Source organism: Antechinus flavipes, chromosome 3, assembly GCF_016432865.1.
Source record: "Antechinus flavipes isolate AdamAnt ecotype Samford, QLD, Australia chromosome 3, AdamAnt_v2, whole genome shotgun sequence".
NCBI lineage: Eukaryota > Metazoa > Chordata > Mammalia > Dasyuromorphia > Dasyuridae > Antechinus > Antechinus flavipes.
In genome coordinates, this window is record NC_067400.1 from 122,325,843 (window position 1) to 122,345,631 (window position 19,789).

The window sequence follows — 19,789 nt, forward strand, 5'->3', positions numbered from 1 at the left end:
GAAATGAAGCATACGTGATCTTTAGATAGTTTATTTCTAAAATTTAAGCCAAGTTCTATCATCTTATTGGTAGGTGCAAACCCATGATATTTCTTTGATTAAATTTTTAATTTGAAAGTACTGGAAGCTACTTAGAGAGTTTGTAGGCAGTAATATTAAGATTCCTAAACTTGGAAGTAAGGAGAAACTTGGGTAAAAATTCAACCACTGAAACTGGCTGTGCACAACTTCTCTGAGTTTCAGTTTCTTCTTCTACAAAATGGAGATAATTACTGAAGCCAATTATTGTGCTATTGTGAAGATCAAATGAGATAATGCTATTACTACTAAAATAACAATAGTAGCATAAATTTACTATTAATCAAATTCCCTCTATTTAAAGTTATAATTATGTAAAATATGGTCAATAATTCTAGCCCAATGGAAATATGCAATGCATATTCAAATAATGAAACCACTTCAAAAGATTAATTATTCACATTAATTAAAAACTGTGGATAGTACTTCAAAGTTTGCAAAGGGCTTATCTACATTATTTCATTTGAACCTGACATCAAACCAAAGACCTGGGAAAGAACTCAACTTAAAGGCTAAGGTTTCCCACTGCATCCAGGGCCATTTCCAGTCATCCTGATCTATATTCTGCCACTGGACCCAGAGGAAAAAGTGAGGTAGGTGACACTGCACAACCCTGTCTCACTTAAATTCATTTGCAAGCCATGGCATCACTTCCCTGATGTTATGGCCTTCTTCGTGAAGGAATGACAAAACAGTAAGTAAAGTCCAAACAATCTCCTCTCTCAAAACACCAACACAACACTAAACCTGGTTTATCAGCTAATAAACTCACATCCTACTTTACTGAGGACACTGAGGTCATCTCTCTTGAGGTTCTTTTCTTCTCATAGTCCACATCTCCCAAATTTTGGCTTTAAACATTCTCTTCTCTTTGTTTCAGTCTCTCAGAGAATAAGATGGCCCCCCTTTTTATCAAACTAACCTTGCTACTCATGGATTCCTCCAGCAGCTCATTTGACTGAGCATTGACTCATAGATTTTAAGTTAGAAAGGAACTTAGTGGTCATAAAGTCCAACTTCCTCATTTTACACGTGGAGAAAATGATTTATCCAGATGCACAAAGCTACTCATTGTTCTGAGACAAGATCTGAACTCAGGTCTTCCTGAAAAAGCCAGTGTCATCTTCAACTCCCCAAGGTCCTGAACAATCCTGGTTGCTTTTCTCTACCATTTGTCAATATTCTTAAAGTGTCCTTAAAATCTAGACTCAATGCAATACTAGATATGTGATATGACTAGGATGGAATATATGACCCTTTCAAATTCTGGATATTGCCTATCAATGCAGTTTAAATTAAGTAACAATGATTTTCGGATCATGGCTTCTGGTAACAAAAATGTTTTGCTGAAATAATAATAAAAGATATTTCAAAAGATCACGTTTGACCTCCCAACTTTTCCAGATAAAGTACTTAGAAACAAAGTAATTGCTATATATATATTGATACAAATGGGAAAACATCAAGTTAGTTTGTGAAGAAATATTTTTTAATTGTTGAAAATTCTCATCACATTTTAAAAATGAAAAAAATCTTAAAAATTTAGTATGTATTATTTTAGTTTTTGAGGAAAATGCATCATTTACAAGTCTAAAAATGAACTGTCTATATCATGGACCATTTAAAATATTAAAATTATGATTCAATATGCATGTATAGTAAATTATTAGAATTCCTTTTTAATTACTATTCCTTTTAATTACTATTTTTAAAATTTAACTTGAATTCTCTCACAATATGTTTATGTAACTTCCAATTTTTATTTGTAGGTACTCAGTTGTCCTATTTTCTCCAATTAATTAAGATCTCAGAATAATTTAGACTTAGAAGATATTTGTACTATGTGAAATTTGGACATTAACAGAAAAATGAATTCTTTATTTCTTTCTTGGTAATATCAAAACTGTGAAAAAGATGCAGGCTAGATAATAATTAAATGAGTCAAGACATTCAGTGAAGTTCAGCTAGGAACAAACTGAATGACTAGACTTGACAAGTAGTCCATAAAGACTCTCTGTCAATTAGGAACTAGATGTCTGGGGATAATCAGGGTTTTCATCTGTGCTTTTGGTCCTATGTTTCTGAATATATTACTGTAAGATCACATTTTAAAATGAGGATTTTATAATACTTTTCTATCTTATCTAATCTACATTAGAACTGCAGGCACAACTCAAATACCCCATCCTTCAAAAGATTTTTTTTGATCCCCTTAGTTCTCAGTAGGAACAATAATAACAATAGAATTTATTTAGCACTTCAAGGTTTACAAAAATTTTCATACACCATCCTCAAAATAACACTATAAAGTAGGTGCTATTATTATCCCCAGAGGTTCAGAAAGGTTAAGAGGCATTTCCTGAATGAAACAATAAGTGCCAAAGTCAGGCATTCCACCCTCATATAGCCTCAACCCAATTACTATGCATTAATTTTAAGTATATATTATATACCAACAAAAGAGTATAGGCTCTTTAAAGGTAGGGACTTTTTTACTTTTGCAGCTGTATCTTCAATGTTTAATACAGTGTTAAGAATATAAATATTAATAAAAGCTTGTTGATACATTTATGCCTCAAACCCAAATCACTCAGACTCTCTTAGATTGACCTACAGCAGGTCCTAAGCCAACCCCCATTTGGTCATTATTTGAAAGTAAACAGCAGTCATTTCTGCTTTAGCTAGAAATGCTGAGGGCCTTCCTCTCCCAGATTCATTTATTCATTTTTTTCTATTTTTGAACTAGGCGAAAAAGGCCATTCTTTGCCTCATTTACTACCAAGTTTTGTTGGTACTGTTTGTCATTCTTGAAGAGCACTATGACATCAAGGAGGTGATGCCATGCATGCAAGTAATGTGGATTTAAGTGAGAAGGAGCTGGGCAAGATTACCTACCTCACTTTCCCCTCCAGAGCCATCTGGGTCCAGTGGCCAGATAGAGATATAGATCAAGATGACTGGAGATGGCCCTGGATGTAATAGGAGACAATGGCCTTTTCAAGCTAATGTCTTTATCAGGTCTCTGTCTGTCTGAGGCTGCACCCATTCAGTGATTAAGGTAAGGGAGCAATTGAGGCAAATAATCTCTCTTTCACCTAGTCTAAAAAAAGCCCTACATCTTTAAGATCAATAGAAAAAACATAAATGAACAAATAAATACATAAATAAATGAATGAATCTGGAAAGGGAAAACCTCAGAGTTTCTGGCAAAAGCAGAAATGATTGCTCTTTACTTTCAGTGAGTCAAAAAATGACCAAATAGGGCTTGGCCTAGGACCTATTGGTGGCAATAAGAATCAGATTGGTTTTGGTTTAAGGCATGGGCCTTAAGAAAGAAAGCTAGTCAGTAAATCCCAAGTTATCTTGGGATGGTTCAGGGGTACAAAAGAAAAGGGGAAAAAATACTTTTAAGAGCATCTACAGGTAACCACTGAATGATATAGCCTTAGCCAAACAGAGACCTGATTAATACTTCAGCTTGAAAAGGCCAGTGTCTCCTATTACATCCAGGGCCATTTCCAGTCTTCCATATCTATATCTGGCCACTGGACCAGAAGACTCTGGAGGTTAAAGTGAGGCATATGACCTTGCACAGTCCTACCTCTATGTCAGGTCCTCTGTGAGAAGAAAAGACAAATAACAACAATTCTGCATCTATTAAGTGCCAGGCACTGTACTAAGGGATGGACTAAATGATAGTGGACAGTAATAGCACTCAAGGCAATTAATTCACACTTAGGCTAAACAGAGTCACACTATTCAAACACTAGGGACATGGTATTCCTGCTATATTTTGCCCTCATCAAACCAGATCTGAAGAACCATATTCAATTCTGAATGGCATATTTTAAGAAGTCCATTGATAAAGTGTAGAATAATCAGTTAAGGACAACCAGAATGATGAAAGGCCTAGAATGTGATATAAGGATTGACTGAAGGACCGGAGGATATTTAGCCTAGAGGAAACTTGGGAGGAAGGGTGAAATAAAGTCTAGGTTCAAGGTCTTCACAAGTGGAAGAAGGGATAAGACTGGTTTGTTCAGATACATAGATCCCTAAGTTACCATCAGAAAATTAATAGCTGGCATATGACAGATACCCCCAAAGGCAAGTAAAAACTGAAGGCTAACAAACTATAGCACTGATTTGTTGTTAGTGGTTTTTTTAGTATACTATCCGTTACTTTTTTTTTTTAAACAAACTCCATCATTGCCACTAACATGTTTTACTAGAAAATATATCGAGCAGTAAGGATAGAAGCCAGAAAAGTAGTGAATGACTGAAAGAATGAATTGGTCTGCACCCGCGACTTTACCAGAGAAATCCTGATGAGGAAAATCTTTTCCCTAATGCAACTATGCTTCAAATTATAGTCATTCAAATTAGAAATATCTGGAAGAGAATATTCTCAAGTGCATCTGAAACCAGATTAAAGTATAATTGGAAACATTTAACAAAACAAATAAAAATAGAATAGAACAGAAAGTGTTTATATGTGGCTTTCTAAGTCAATATGCAGCCACTGGGGGATTCTTATGTGTAGCCCAGTGGTCCTACTAGTGGACTGGAGAACTGAGAAATTAGGTGACATATTCTGGTTCCCCAGGTGATGTCAGGGATGCCAATAGATGCCAGTGACAATATTTGAACCTTGTTTTTCCTTACCCCAGGGCCAACTACTTACACTATCCAACTATGTTCTCATTGTTTAATCATTTTCAATTGTGTGCAGCCCAATTTGGGATTTTTCTTAATCAAGATAATGCATTTTGCCCTTTTCTTTAACTCATTTTATAAACGAGGAACTGAGGCAAACAAAGGACCATACATAGAGTGTTTGAAGGTAGATTTGGACACAAGATGAATCTTCCTGACTCCAAATATGATGTCCCACTGCACCATCTAGTTGCCTTCCTTGCTGTACCAGCCTCTCAATTCCTATTGAGTCTAGAGTTGGTAAACAGGCTTAAAATCGGGTCAAGATTAATCTTTTGATGAGGACACTACTGCTGACAAAACAGTACCTGTTTTCAACTGAAGAAGTCTCCAACTAATATAGAATAAAGGTACTAAGCAGAAGAGAAACTAGAGGATAGATTCCCCTCTTAAGACAGTATTGTATTCTTTATAGGAAGTTATGATACTAAAGTGATGCCAGCAACCATTCTTTTAAATACTGAGCCAAATAAAGACACCCCAACATTTAAAAATACAAGATTTGGAGCAAAGCCTTCTATATTTCCTAGAGATTTAAAACAAAAAAATTATCACAGGATGCATAGAAATGTGTAACGTGAATGTTCAAGTCCAATGTAATTTTTCAAGAAAAAAAAGAAATCTTCCTTTTAAAAAACCAAGCAAATATTTTAAGCAATAGACACTAAAATCAATTTCCCAATTATTAAAGAAGAAATGAAGATGGTGAACATTTAATGAATCATAAAATTAGACTGGGCAGGGCCTTACATCTCTCATTTAAAGATGATGAAACAGGCACATGGAGATTAAATAATCTGGACAGGACTTGAATCCAGGTCTTTCAGAATGACCTTAGATCTAGTATATGCTACCCAACAGGTGCTCTTCATAGTCTGACATCTCCATTAAAGTTGGACTTTCAATAACCTACACCATGCAGAACATAGCAATAAAACTAAAAGTAAATTAAAATAGGCTATCCAAAAGGCTGTTTTTTGATAGCCTATCAAGAAAAATAGCTTTTCTAGAAAACACCTTAGCTTTTGTTTTCAGATTTTTGTAAGGCACTTAGTATATCCCTGAGCATATAAATAAACACTTCGATTTTTTCCATTCATTTCTAAAAAATACTTGTGCTAACAAATAACTGAGCTCCTCATGAACTAGTGGTTGGTTTGAACATGAATGTAAAGTAAGCTGACATTTTAAAAGCTTAGATAGCAACATACTGAGGGGAAGAAGAGAGAATGTGGATCATACATGGAGAAGTGACAATACAGTGAAGAAAGAGACAGTAGAAATGGTGAAAGCAATTTAGGGATCAATTAGTTTAGTGCAAAAAAAAAAAAAACATGCTTTCCCCCCATGATTCCCAAGAGTATCTCTGTATTATAATGTTTTATTTTTGGTTCTGCACTGGGATTTCATTTGGGTAAATAATGCATGGTGGGGAAACTCACTCTAGCAAAGCAAATCAGTAACTGTTCTGTAGCTTATAGACTTGGAAAGCTGCCTGGAGAACTAAGAGGTTTAATAACCAGGGTCACAAAGTCAAAGGGGAATTGAACTCAGGTCTGTAATTGCAATAAAGTATTTACAAGTTATAGTTCATAATGATGACGTTGAGCCAGGAAATACAGGTTATTTTATGGTCAATATAATGTTTAAAAGTAGAATGTACAACATCTTTTAGAAAGATTTCAACAAAAATCGTTAAAATAAAAAATTAATAGCATAAAAAAGGAAGTTCAACTACCTAGAAAATTAAAACATATAAACAGATAATTCCTCAATAATTAAAAGTAAATTAAAAAAATAAGTAAAGTTATATTGTTACTGAATTTTGAGGGCTAGTGAGAGGAATTTCTAACAGAATAAAAACATACCTTTCTGCAACTGATATGTATATTTGCTAAATCAAATAGAGTAGCATAAAGAGAGCTTATTTAACATGTAAGTAGAAAATAATGAATGAGAATAATGTTTGGAGGCCCATGACACATTTTATAAACTGTCACAAATAAGAAAATATATGTCACATAAAGTAAAGGAATGTTACATTCTGAATACATTTACAAACACGTTAACTTATTTAAAGTACAATCTCTTCTATGCATGAAAAATGATTAAGGTTACTTTGGTGCAGTGAAAAGATAAACAAAGATTTTAGCATTAAACAATTCAGTCAGCTTCATTACAAATTAACTTTTATGCCATATAAAAAGGAAGGTAGAATAAGAAGAAAAGGTTTATAACTGACAATTTACAATATTCTTTGTGCAGTTTTTGTCAATTGTGTAAAATGAAGACCATTTAATGAACATAAACATTAAAGACCCAATAATAATGAGTCTCACATTCTCAAATTATAACTTTGTAGACTCATGAAACAGTTAACATATAATGATCTCAGGTATTTGGATAATTACAGGAATTAAGTATATATTTCAATGTTACCATACCATTTTCTTTTAATTTAAGCATTTAGGAAATGTGACTTTGAATGAATTGGAAGATATTAATAATAACAACTAATCAATAGATTAATTTTAATAGAACCATAATCTTAATCTTTCAAATACATGTTTTACCACATATAGACAGTTTTGGCAACTCTGAAACAAGACAGACAAGATTTCTCTGCTTTCAAAAATAATTCATCACTGAGTCCAAAAGAAAACAAAATTTTACTACCTTAAAGGAGATATGAGCGGTCACCATGAATTGTTTCTTGAGACGATGTGACACACTGGAGGTTTCATATAACTTCAACAACAAGGGTTTCATTTTAAACAAACATTAATGATATCTGGTACCATTGTGTCAATTTTGACAGTTTTATTTATTAGGCAAGAAATTTCAAACTAAAGACAGCTTGTTATAATCATTCTTTGGAAAAGTGCTTTGGTAATGTTTATAAATCTCACTTTGATTATTTTAAGAGGATATAATTTTTTTTTAAATAGCTTTTTATTTACAAGTTATATGCATGGGTAATTTTACAGCATCAACAATTGCCGAACCTTTTGCTCCAATTTTTCCCTTCCTTCCCCCCATCTCATCCTCTAGATGGCAGGTTGACCAATACATGTTAAATATGTTAAAGTATAAATTAAATACAATATAAGTATACATGTCCTAACAGTTATTTTGCTGTACCAAAAGAACTGGACTTTGAAATAGTGTACAATTAGCCTGTGAAGGAAATCAAAAATGCAGGCAGACAAAAATATAGGGATTGGGAATTCTATGTAATGGTTCATAGTCATTCCCCAGAGATTTTTCCACTGGATGTAGCTGATTCAATTCAATACTGCTCTATTGGAACTGATTTGGTTCATCTAAGAGGATACAATCTTTAAAAAAATCTAATTAAAACCTCCAAATCACCTTGAAACCAAGAGAAATAGTTAAATAACTATAGGATAAGAAAATAGTAAATCTACTTCTAAAAATAAAATTTGCAAATGTTTATACTCACCTGAATCCTGGTCTGTTTCTGAAGGAGTAGCAAAATATATACATCAATATAGTAATTAGTTTATATATTGAGACCAGGCTCCCCAGAAAAAGTTATACTGTAATAGGGGAGAGATTGATACAGAAATACAAGACAAAATTGAACTGGTTGGTGGCTATGGAGCCTGTCTACCTCTTAGAAACTGGTGTTGCTTGATCAGATTAATGAGCTGGGGAGTTTTTCCCTGTAGTAAAAAGATATCTAAAGATTGATGTTCATGAAGCTGTATGTGCTAAAAAACTATTTTACAGACTGATAGTAAAGTTCTTGCTTATATGGTAAATATACTTTACATAATGTATTTAGGGATTTATAGCTTCTTCAGAGAACTTTACTCTAATTTTGAAAACAAATTTGCCTATTTGAACAAATTATCAGGTTTTCAACTACTTTCTTCCTGTATAATCTTACCTCTGCCTTCCTCCAATCTATGTCTCCTGTTTACACGCTGTCGTTTTTCTTCTTGCCTCAACTGAAGATGTTCTTCAATGTTAACTCCAGGTACAGGGACAGCTGGAGAATTATCAACATAAGAAGACTAAGTTACGGCACGGACATGATCAAAATGCACAAGAAATTAAAAGTCAAGAAAACTATTCTACATAATATATGCTCCTTTTTGTTACAATAAGGGCTCATTTTAGAGGGAGCCAGAACAGGTACAGAATTTAAGAAATAATCTATAGTATCAGTTTCCTTGATTTTATTTAGCTCTAAGTTGCCTATATTCTTCAAAATACAAAGATAGATATTATGCTTAATACTTATTAAAGTATAAAATTTGTAAGACAGCAGAGTAAAATGTGTCATACATAAACAAATTAACAGTAGCACCCTACCTAATAAGAGATCTAAAGGTATCATTTCTTTGACAGCATCAAGAATTCCTCTTTGTCTTGCCTCCTGACCATCCAATTCTCTTGCACAGGCTTTACAACAGCCACACACAGCACAGCCAGATTCTCCAGAACCACAGCCACAGATCCTAAAATAGATAATCAAAATTATTTAACAGTATTTCTTGCTACTTCATTCCTTATCTATATTTCCTCCATAACAGACATCAGTGACTCTCTTTGGGTGATCACATAAGTCTAAAACTACCTAAAAATAATGATTATCCAATCAGTGACTGCAAAGTCACTTCTGATTAAAGTAACCTACCTCATTTTTGAGCAATTCTAATCATTATTAAGTTCTTGATGCTAAATCAAGAACTCCCTGAAAATCATACCAAATGTTGAGCTTCAATCTTTGATAGAATTTAATTCTTTTTTTCATCTCCTTCATCTCCTACAATATTTCAAACATCTAAAGAAAGCTAGCATGTTTTCTGTAATCTCCCCAATTAATAAAAAAACCAAACATTTAAAAATATCTCATATTGTACCATGTGACAAAAATAAAGTAATCTTTGTTTTTAAGGATTTTATATATTATTAGGTCACCTACACATACACATACTCATAATATACACACACTGAATACAAAATATTTGCACAGAATATACTTGAACTCCTTGGCCATGTTTTCACAATCATGAACTTGATGAACATCCATTCTTACTATTCACATTGTGTATATTCATAGATATCACACCCTAGGCTTATGGAGGAAATGTTTAGCTTCTAATGGTGCCGTTTCAATATATGTCTGATTATATACTTTTGATGACGACTAATGATAAACATGCCAGTGGGCCTTCCTGAGTTTAAGTTTTAGAAGTGTGGAGCCATAGTGTACCTTGAACTTTAAGTAGCTATCTCTTAGAGAAATTGCTTATGAACTGTAGTGTAGTGGAGAGGAGTTTAAATTTATATCTCTCCACTATAAATTTAATCCTGCTTCTACTACAAGGCTTCAAATATCTGAAAAGAAAAAGATCAAAGTTTCCCTAAGGTTACTTAATGATCAAATACTTAGTAAGAGCTTGAGACATACCAGATCCTGTAATACAGAAACAAATCAGGTTTGTACTTGTACTTAGAGAGCTTATATCTTCTTAACTTGAAACAGTTTGAATACAAATAAGTGCACAATATACACAGGGTAGTTTCAGGACTGTGGAGAGGCAGGAATGATACTGGCCCTAAATTCTGAAGGAAACTAGAAATTCTTCAGGGACAGAGAGAAGGAGGAAGGGCATTTGAAGTTTTGGGGTACAGCCAAACAAAAGCTGTAAATGCAAGCAGGTCAGTCTGGCTAGAATGTTACATAGAAAATAGGCTGCAACCAGCTTATTAGAGACCTTCAATATCAAACAGAGAATTATTTATTTGATCCTAGAAGAAAGGGAATTATCTTTCTAATGGAGGAAAACAACAAATATATACAGAACAAATATACTTTTAAAGCTAACACATAGCAAGTCTGTCATCACCATTATAAAAAATTCAAAAGACAGCCCTAATCTAGAACTGTTTTACCAATATCAACCCTCCCCTCCTCCCCACACACACATATACACATACATACCTCAACCTAAAAAAAGCTACTTATCTGGAAATAAGAGGAAATAAAGTTATTACAGATTTTACTGATGATTACAATTTTACAATGACAACCAAGAATATAGGACTTAAAGACTTTCTAAAATTTTCAAGGAAAAACTTTGCCTTTTAGTCCTCCCTGTTCATTTTACTCATGGAAAGCATGACCTCAAGAAATGACTAGTTCACACACATAAAGAAAAAAATGCTCCATGTCTAAGGGCTCTAGACTGAAAACTAAAGGCTAAAAATACTGTGGCAAATTATAAGACAAGGAATTATTTTCCAAACTAGACAATTCTATACCATAATATTCTATTTCTAATGGGAAAAATTAAGAAATCAATATACTATATTTTAACAAAATATTTATAGAGTACTTGCTGCTACAAACACAGCATTATCCTAAGTCTAATGAGCAAATAAGAGTATACTAGGCCAAGAATTAATGATATAGCTGTTTCAAATATGGGCTTTCTAAAAAGAACTTTTCAACTTCTGTCCTTCTAGGAAGTAACAACTTGTGAAAATATAACTTAGTTTCTATTTACAGCAAAGTTTTCCATAAGAACAGCTACCCACCTATGGATTTCGGAAGCAAGGCTCTAAGGACACAGAAAATAAAAGTTTTTAGAATTATGGAATAATAAGTTGGATTTTCTAAAACTCTACCACTGAATTTTTCCCTTTGAAGGGCAAAAATTATCTGAGCTTCTTATCATTCAGCTCATTCTTCCACAATACTTTTTTATAATTAAAACTGAGTTGCTGAAAGTTTAATTCCAATGAACAAAATGCAAGAACAATTAATTTTATTTACTCTTTTCACGTTTTTATTGAAAATTTATTACTGTTAAATTGTTTCAGGGGTATCCAACTTTACATCAGCCCATTTGGGATTCTGTTGGCAAAGATAATGGAGTGGTTTGCTGTTTCCTTCTCCAGATTATTTTACAGATGATGAAACAGGTAAACAGGGTTAAGTGAATTGCCCAGGATCACTCAGCTAGTAAGTCTTAGGCCATCCCAACTCCAGGACTGACAACCTATCTACTATATCATCTAGCTGACCTTCAAAACTAATATATAAAACTTGTTTGTAATTCTTATATGTCTAATAAATCAAAAAATATAATAATTTTTTAACTTAATAAATTAAACTATAACCTAACACTGTAGAAAAAAAATCAATGGAATTTCAGTATTTTTGAAATAGAGAACTGAAGTTCTCTTTTTAATTTATTATTATTCTGAAAGCTTGTACTACCAAATATTCTCAGCCCAAATGGTAGTATACATAATAAAACTAAATAAAAAGAATAAGAAAAAAACAAATATCTCATCCATAATTTTCACTAAAATAAACAAAGAAGGTCTCTTTACCATTTCTACATTATTTTTGGTTTCTATTCTGTTTGACTGAAAAATGAAGGCTTTAACAATTCCCAGTGTTGGTTTATATGATTAAATCTTGCCAATAATTTAGTTCCTTGAAATAATAAGATGTTAATACTTGATATGTCGCCAAATCAGGTACACAAACTGCTATGCTGTGAAGTCCATCCAGTGTCAAAAAAGAAGCATAGGGTCATACTGCTATTAAGTGTCTGAAGCTGGATTTTAATGCAGATGTCCCTGACTCCAGGTGAGGCACTTTATCCACTATACCTACCACCTAGATATTCCAGTTAAATTATTACTATTCAGATTTTAAAATTCTATCAGGTCCTATGAAATATTTCCAAATTACAAAGCAAAATTATTTAATCCTATATGTTTCTCTCTACATCATGCCCCTTTGGAGTACCATGCCTCATGAGAAATATTTGTTCCAGACTCAGTTAAAGAAAAACAACAATAAACAGCTCTCCTGGATATTGTATTCAGAGCCAGGATCACTATTGCCAATGTTGAGTTTGTAAGTCTGACTTTGCTAGAATCACAAATGAGATTAAATGCCCGTTGTTTGCACTGCTTTCCACTGGGCAACAACTCTTTGCCTACACAGTATGGCATCCTTCATTACTTACAGCACAGATTCAACCTGTTAAGCCAATGAGCTTTCCCTTTTCTCATTTCTTCATATTTCAGGATCCATGATTTCATTATTTTAACTACTTCTTCCAACAATACAGATCACAACCTTTCCATAGATTAGGAGACTAAGTATTCATGAATTTCTATGGCAAGCATGGCTATGGGTTCAGAGACATAGGACCCATGGTATCAAGGGCCACCAAAGAAAGAACAATCTACATCTACACTACTCTTTAATAAAGGGCAAAGGTATTTTGAATAAAAAATAGACTAAACTCTTTGTGATGATTTAATTTTAGTTCTAAGACATGTATAACAAAAATGATTTTCTGAAATATTTGGAATTATTTCTAAAACAAATATATGGTAAACAATGTATACTTGATGTTCTACTAATAATTATGTTAGGCTAAAGAAATAAAAATTAAGTTATTTGTACCAATGTATTTCCTTACCCTCCAGGGACTCTGTCTGGACGTCCACTACTAACACAACTGGCTCCATAACCTGTACAGTCTCCACAGACGGTACAAACCATGCACTGCTCAAGTTTCCATTTATGCATGCCTGGAGGACACATCATAGATTTCTCATCTTTTTCATCTAGTTCTTCTTCCAAGTCTTCATCCATTGCTGTTGCCATATTTTCGATTCCAAAACCTGTATGTGAAACAACAATTAATAACTTTCTATATAACTTATTTCTATGCTTTAAAAATAATGAAAATTCCATATCTATATAATTAACATCTTCTTTACATATTTGGATATCCATGTATAAATGTTTGTGTGCATTAATGATTACATATTATGTATAATTGTATGTATATATTTTCACACACATATACAATGTTTTGAGAGTACCACCATCCTTCAGATCACTCAGGTTCAAAGCCTGGGAGTCAAACTTGATTATTCGCTCTTTGTTATCCCCCTTAGCCAAGAGCCTGCCACATCTTATCAATCCTACTTTTCCCACTCTCTAGATTCAAGCTCCTTTTCTTCACTCACACAGCCACTGGCCAGTTCAGATTCTCATTTTCTCTCATCTGATCTCATATGAGAGCTTCCTAATTGACCTCTCTCGTTCTAGTCTCTCTAGTGAGCCATATTCTACAGTGGGCAATGGCATCATGCTAATCCAACTGCATATATAAAGGATTTTGTTCATTTGTTTCATGTGTGTCCAACTTGTTGTGACCTCTTTTGGGGTTTTCTTGGCAAAAATAATATATTTGTCATGTCCTTCTCCAGTTAATTTTACAGATAAGGAACTGAGGAAAACAGAGAGAAGTGATCTGCTTGAAGGTCACACAGGTAGTAAGTGTCTCAGATTTGAACTCAGGAAAATGAGTTTTCCTGACCAGGACAAGCATTCTATCTAGATGCCCTAAAAAGGGGGGGAGGAGTTTGAAGGGGGAAGGATATAACACATCTAACAATTTAAACAAAAATATGAATTTGAAAGCCAACTAACAACTCTTTCACACTTACTTTAAAAAAATAGAGGGAAAGAGAGGAAAAAGGAAGCAACAGATAAAAGAAAAAGCTTTGAAGTAGGAAACATCTTGAAGCTTTTCAGGAAAAAAACACATGGCCTCCTATCCCTTGCACATGTACAGGCATGGATGGACACACACACACACACACACCCCTCTCTCTCTTTCTGTCTCTGTCTGGGTTTCTGTCCACAATACTTTAACATTTGTTAGTTTTGTAATGGCTTCTTTAGAGCTTCACATTAAAAAAAATATAAACGCTCTAAGCTACTTAGTAATCCAACAAGTAACCATTTCAGGAAATAGTTGCTAAAATTATGAAGGCAGACTACTGAACCAAACTGTGAAGCTTTAAATGCCAGGTTGAAGAGTTTAAGTTTTGTCTTTGAGACAAAATAGATGAGGAGAGATAGAATTCTAGGCTTGGGAGATAGCCAATAAAATGTATGGAGTCAGGAGATGGAATGTTTTCCTCAAGGAATAGCAAAGAGATTAGCATCATTTAGGCAATCTGAAAGAAGAATAAATTTTTGGGAAAACATTAATTCTATTTTGGTCATGTTGATTTTGCGATGTCAATAGGTCACTAAATTTGAAATGCCCAAAAGGCAAACGGTGATGTGGAATTAGAACTTAGAAAAGACTAAAACTAGATATATAAACAGAATGATTTGCATAGAGATGATAATTCTGCATGGAAATTGTTGAAATAAACAAGCCAGAGAGTATAGAACAGTGGTTCTCAAACTTTTGTTTTCAGTATCTTTATCCTATTAAAAATTATTGGGGATCTCTCCAAAACGTTTTTGTTTATCTGGGTTATATTTATAGACATTTACCATATTGGAAATAAAAACTATTTTTGAATTTGTAGACCCTTTAAAAGGATTTCAGAGATCCCCAGGATTCTCTAGACCATACTTTGAGAACCACTAGTATAGAACAACAACAATAAGAAAAAACTAGTATAATGATTTTTCAAATTTAAGGGAAAAATATTTTTTAAAGTATTGTGTTATCTTAAAGGCTTTATTTCATTGCCTAATTTATTTTTAAAGAAGGAAATTTATAGTATGAATGCATTAGATACTTACCTTTCCCTCCTTGGTTCATAGAGCCTGTGTCTCGTCCACACTGTCCTTTGTTATTTACACCAAATGTCCAAACTTCTCCATTCTTCATTAGAACACAAGTATGAGCCTTTCCCATGGCTACCTGAGTTACAAAATGGCCCTTCAAATCAGTTACCAAACCTATTGGGAAAATAGAATTTGTAAGAAATAGGTAATGGGTCAAGAATGTGTCTTTTGGCATCTATGATATTTAATTGGTCAATTCTTCAAGAAGATAGCATTGGTTCCACAGTTGTAAATATCTTTGATTCACAGACAACTGTGATGGAACAAAGGACCCAGGATTTACCTATTTTTGTGGATGCTTACTTATCACTGAAAAATTAAATAAAATCCCACCAAAATTTATTATAAAAAGTACACTTCTTTTGATAAAAACTCAATAAAGTGATTTCTCACAAGCCTTGATTATTACAAAGAAAATTGGAATATCCTCAGACTATTCAGTCAAGTCAATTTGATTCATTAAATAATTACCAACCACTTAATGCTTAATGTATGCATTGTATGTCTAGCATTAAGACCCATCATTGACTATATTTGGCATTAGTCAGGTTTATGAAATCAAAAGAGGTAAACTAGTATTGAGTGAGGAAAGACCTGGATTCAATATCAGCTTTCACCACATAATATCTCTGTACATGACAAACCCTTCCTTCATCTGTAAACAAACAAACAAACAAAAAAATCTTTGGTACTTTTCACAGATTTTTGTTTTTCCTCCTAAAATATTACATGAGATAATTTATGTGATGCACCTTGTAAATCTTAAAGAGTACTACATAAATGTCAGCTATCATTTTTTAAAAATAGCCAGTTAAGTTTTGTTTACTGTTTTAAACCTTCTATTTGATAATGATTATGTCACTGCTTTCCTTTAAAAACTGGAATATCTTTTTTAAAATGTAAACTTACGGGTTTTTTATTATTCTAACTTCATAATTACATGCAGATGGATGTGTTTATTTAGCAATCCTCAATGAACTATTCCACACAAATCTCTATTTCTTTATTGTAACGACTAATTTTTAAATTATCATTTGTATGTTTTTGTTAAGAGATAACACTGCTCCTTATGCAATAAAATCCCTCATATAAGGCAATATTTTTCAATATATATTCACAAACTACATAGTACAACTATGAAGTCTAACATAGCAAAAATGATCAAATATTTTATTTATTTATAGTCCCTTCTCTCAAGAGTTTTTAGATATTCATGTCATAGTGTAACTTTGGCTAACCCTACAAGACATCAGTAATGTTTCTAACAAAAGCTAGCATTTACATCCCATTTTAAAGTTTGCAATATCTTTACAGCTATCATTTAATCCTCACAATAACCCTGAGAGGTAGATGCTATAATTATTTTCATTTTACAGATAAGGAAATGGAGTCTGAGAAAGGTTAAATGATTTGTATAGAGTTGTACAGCTAATAAGAATCTGAGGCAGGATTTTTCATTATCTTAAGAGTATATAAGAAGGTGTTACAAATATAAAATAAGTTATATCTGAAAAGACTAAAATAAAGAGTGAGATTAAAGTGGGAATCACATGTTAGTTTACTCCAGAGAATGTGATTTTCAATGTACAGTAAAAGGAAGAATGTGATTTTCAATGTACAGTAAAAGGACTCACAAGTCAAAATACCTGGTATTTACAAAGTGTTTTTAAGATATTTCATAGTGCTTTACAAATATTACTGTATTTGATTCTCATAATCACCCAGGGAGGTAGATGTTATTATTATTCCCATTTTTCAGGTAAGAAAACTGAGGGCATATAAAGGTTAACACATTTACCCAAGGTCACATAGCTACTAAGTGTTTGAGACAGAATGTGAACTCAAATATTATGAATTCCAAGTCCTACATGCTAACCACTTCACTGCTTAGTGGCACATTTTCCCACATTTTTATCTAGGTCCTTGCATTTGTGCTATGTAATTTTTAAATATTAACTTACTTGAACTGTCAGAGTAAATAGCATCTTTCCCAAACATGTAGAGCTCTCCATCTTTAGAAATAACAGAACTACTTCCATTATTGCATGCTGTATATACTACAATTTTTCCTTCCATTTTAATGATCTTTTTAGGCTTGTATGGTTTGGACTGCCGTCTGCTTTTAGCTTTTAAAAAAATGGGAAAATAAAGTAATTTAAAGTTAATGTGTAAAAAAAAAAATCTATACTGTAAACAAAACCAAGTATACACTACTGAAATCATTGATTAAAACATTGATATACTTACAATAAAAACAGGGAAGGGGAAGAAGAATGGAAAAACATTTATATAGTGCCTACTATGTGCTAGGCACAGTATTAAGTACTTTATAAATATTAAATTCTCATTTGATTTTCATAATAAGCTTGCAAGATAGATGTTATCGCTTCCATTTTAAGATGAAGAAACTGAGGCACAAGTAAGAACCTTGCAAAGGGTACCACATCTATTAAGTGAGACCTAGTGCTCTATCCACAATGTCACTTGACTGTCCCTCAAATACACAGAGCTATCGACTGACACTCGGATGGGGACATTACCAGTTATCTAGTTCATCATTTTATAGATGGAAAAAAAACTGGTTAAGAATGGAAGAAGTAGAATGTGAACCCAGATCCTATGATTCTGAGCTCAGTTCATGCTGAATCCTCTTAAATACTTCAGAATGGACAGGACAGAGACAGATAATAGATTTCATCGGCATTGAGAGCTTCCCAAGGAAGAAATTTCCTCTATTACCACAGGTCAAGATTCTGCTCTATATTTTAGTTTCAGAGTTTCCTAAGGCACTGATATGTTAAATCATTTGCTCAAGATAACAGAGCCAGTTCATAATAGAGGCAGAATATCAGAGTTGTTGCTAAGGAAGCTTAAGACAAACTTCCTATCATTTTGGAATTTTATCAGCAATTACAATTCTGTGACAAACATCAGAGTTAGACAAACTTTTTTTTACAGCGAAACAAAAATACAATCATTTAGAACAAGTGTGTCAAACAAATAATAAGATACAAAGTATACCCATTAGGTTTAAATTTTTAGAAATTTTTTATTAAAAGTAAAAAATCATTAAAATTAAAAAATAAAAATGTCTAGCAATTTTAAAGTGTTTTTTTTTTAGATCATTTATATATTTTTATCTTTAATAATATCATACTTAAAAGGCAAAGCCTCCTGCTAAAATATTATCTGACATTTTAGGCACTGTAGTGATTATGAATTTTTCCATTTTGCAACATTTTACAAACAAAAAAAATAGGCAAAGTAAATATAATCTCAATGGTACATTAATAATTATTCATGGAATTAATATATTTGCTAATAAAATTGATTTCATACTATTTCTGTCATTAATAAATGCAACTTACTTGATTCTCCATCTTCTCCTTTACTGGCAGATCCTGTGAAGAATATGCTTCCATCCTCTGCAACTAGTAGAGCATGTGAACCATCATGGCCGACTGAAAACTGAACTATCTTTGGAGATTTAGTAATTGGCAGTTCAACCCATTTTCCTGCTGAAGGCCCACCTTGTTTGATTCCAAGGCTCTGGTATTTGCCTGTATAATATATCTTCAGAGAAAGGAATTACATTATCTTGGAATCCTTCTTGAGATTTGAAATAGAACAAAACTACATAATAATCATAAATTAGGTTTCAAGTCATTCAAGTTTTTTTTAATGCCTTTTTTAAAAAGAAAACACAATTAAAAAAACCTCCCCACTAACTTCATAAATAAAATTACATATATAGAAAAAATAACCACAAGTGTTATCTCTGTTAGATTGTTACCAAGTATATTAAAGAAAAGGGAAATGTGTGTGTGGGGGGAGGGGTGTATTCTAAAGAACAAACACCTATATTTTATTTAGGCCACACTTTTTATTTCCCAAAATACACAAAATCTTAACATTAAAACCTTGATAAAATTCTGAATCTGAAAAATCCTGATTTAAACTATTATTATATTATTCATTTGTATTCTCCAAACAATATATATATAAAATGCAGACCCACAGAACAAAAAGATAAAAAAAAGAAACAATAAGTCCTTTAAGAATTGAGCTCCAAGAGATAGAAGCATATTTATGGCTTTAAAGAAATTGTAATATAACTCTCAGGTAGCCAGTTTGTTAAGCGGATAGAATGGCCTGGAATCAGAAAATTCAGAGTTCCAATTTGGTCTCAAAACACTTACTACTTCCCTTAAACTTCTGTACATCAGTTTGCCCATCTGTAAAACGGGAAAAACAATAGCACCTACCTCCCAGGGTTGTGTAATATGTATAAAGCTTTTTGTAAAATTAAATCTAATATGAAAGCTAGCT

General features: G+C 32.8%; 1 protein-coding gene across 1 annotated transcript in view; it reads right to left on the reverse strand.

The window, feature by feature from the left end:
• Positions 1–19,789, reverse strand: part of MYCBP2 (MYC binding protein 2) — a 318,733-nt gene that overhangs the window by 201,201 nt on the left and 97,743 nt on the right. Inside the window, exons 12-17 of the mRNA XM_051983950.1 lie at positions 18,829–19,033; positions 17,422–17,586; positions 15,416–15,574; positions 13,278–13,482; positions 9,136–9,281; positions 8,708–8,809 (exon numbers count right to left, since the gene is read on the reverse strand). Of these exons, the coding sequence (XP_051839910.1) occupies positions 8,708–8,809; positions 9,136–9,281; positions 13,278–13,482; positions 15,416–15,574; positions 17,422–17,586; positions 18,829–19,033 (982 nt within the window). The remainder of the gene's footprint in view (positions 1–8,707; positions 8,810–9,135; positions 9,282–13,277; positions 13,483–15,415; positions 15,575–17,421; positions 17,587–18,828; positions 19,034–19,789) is intronic.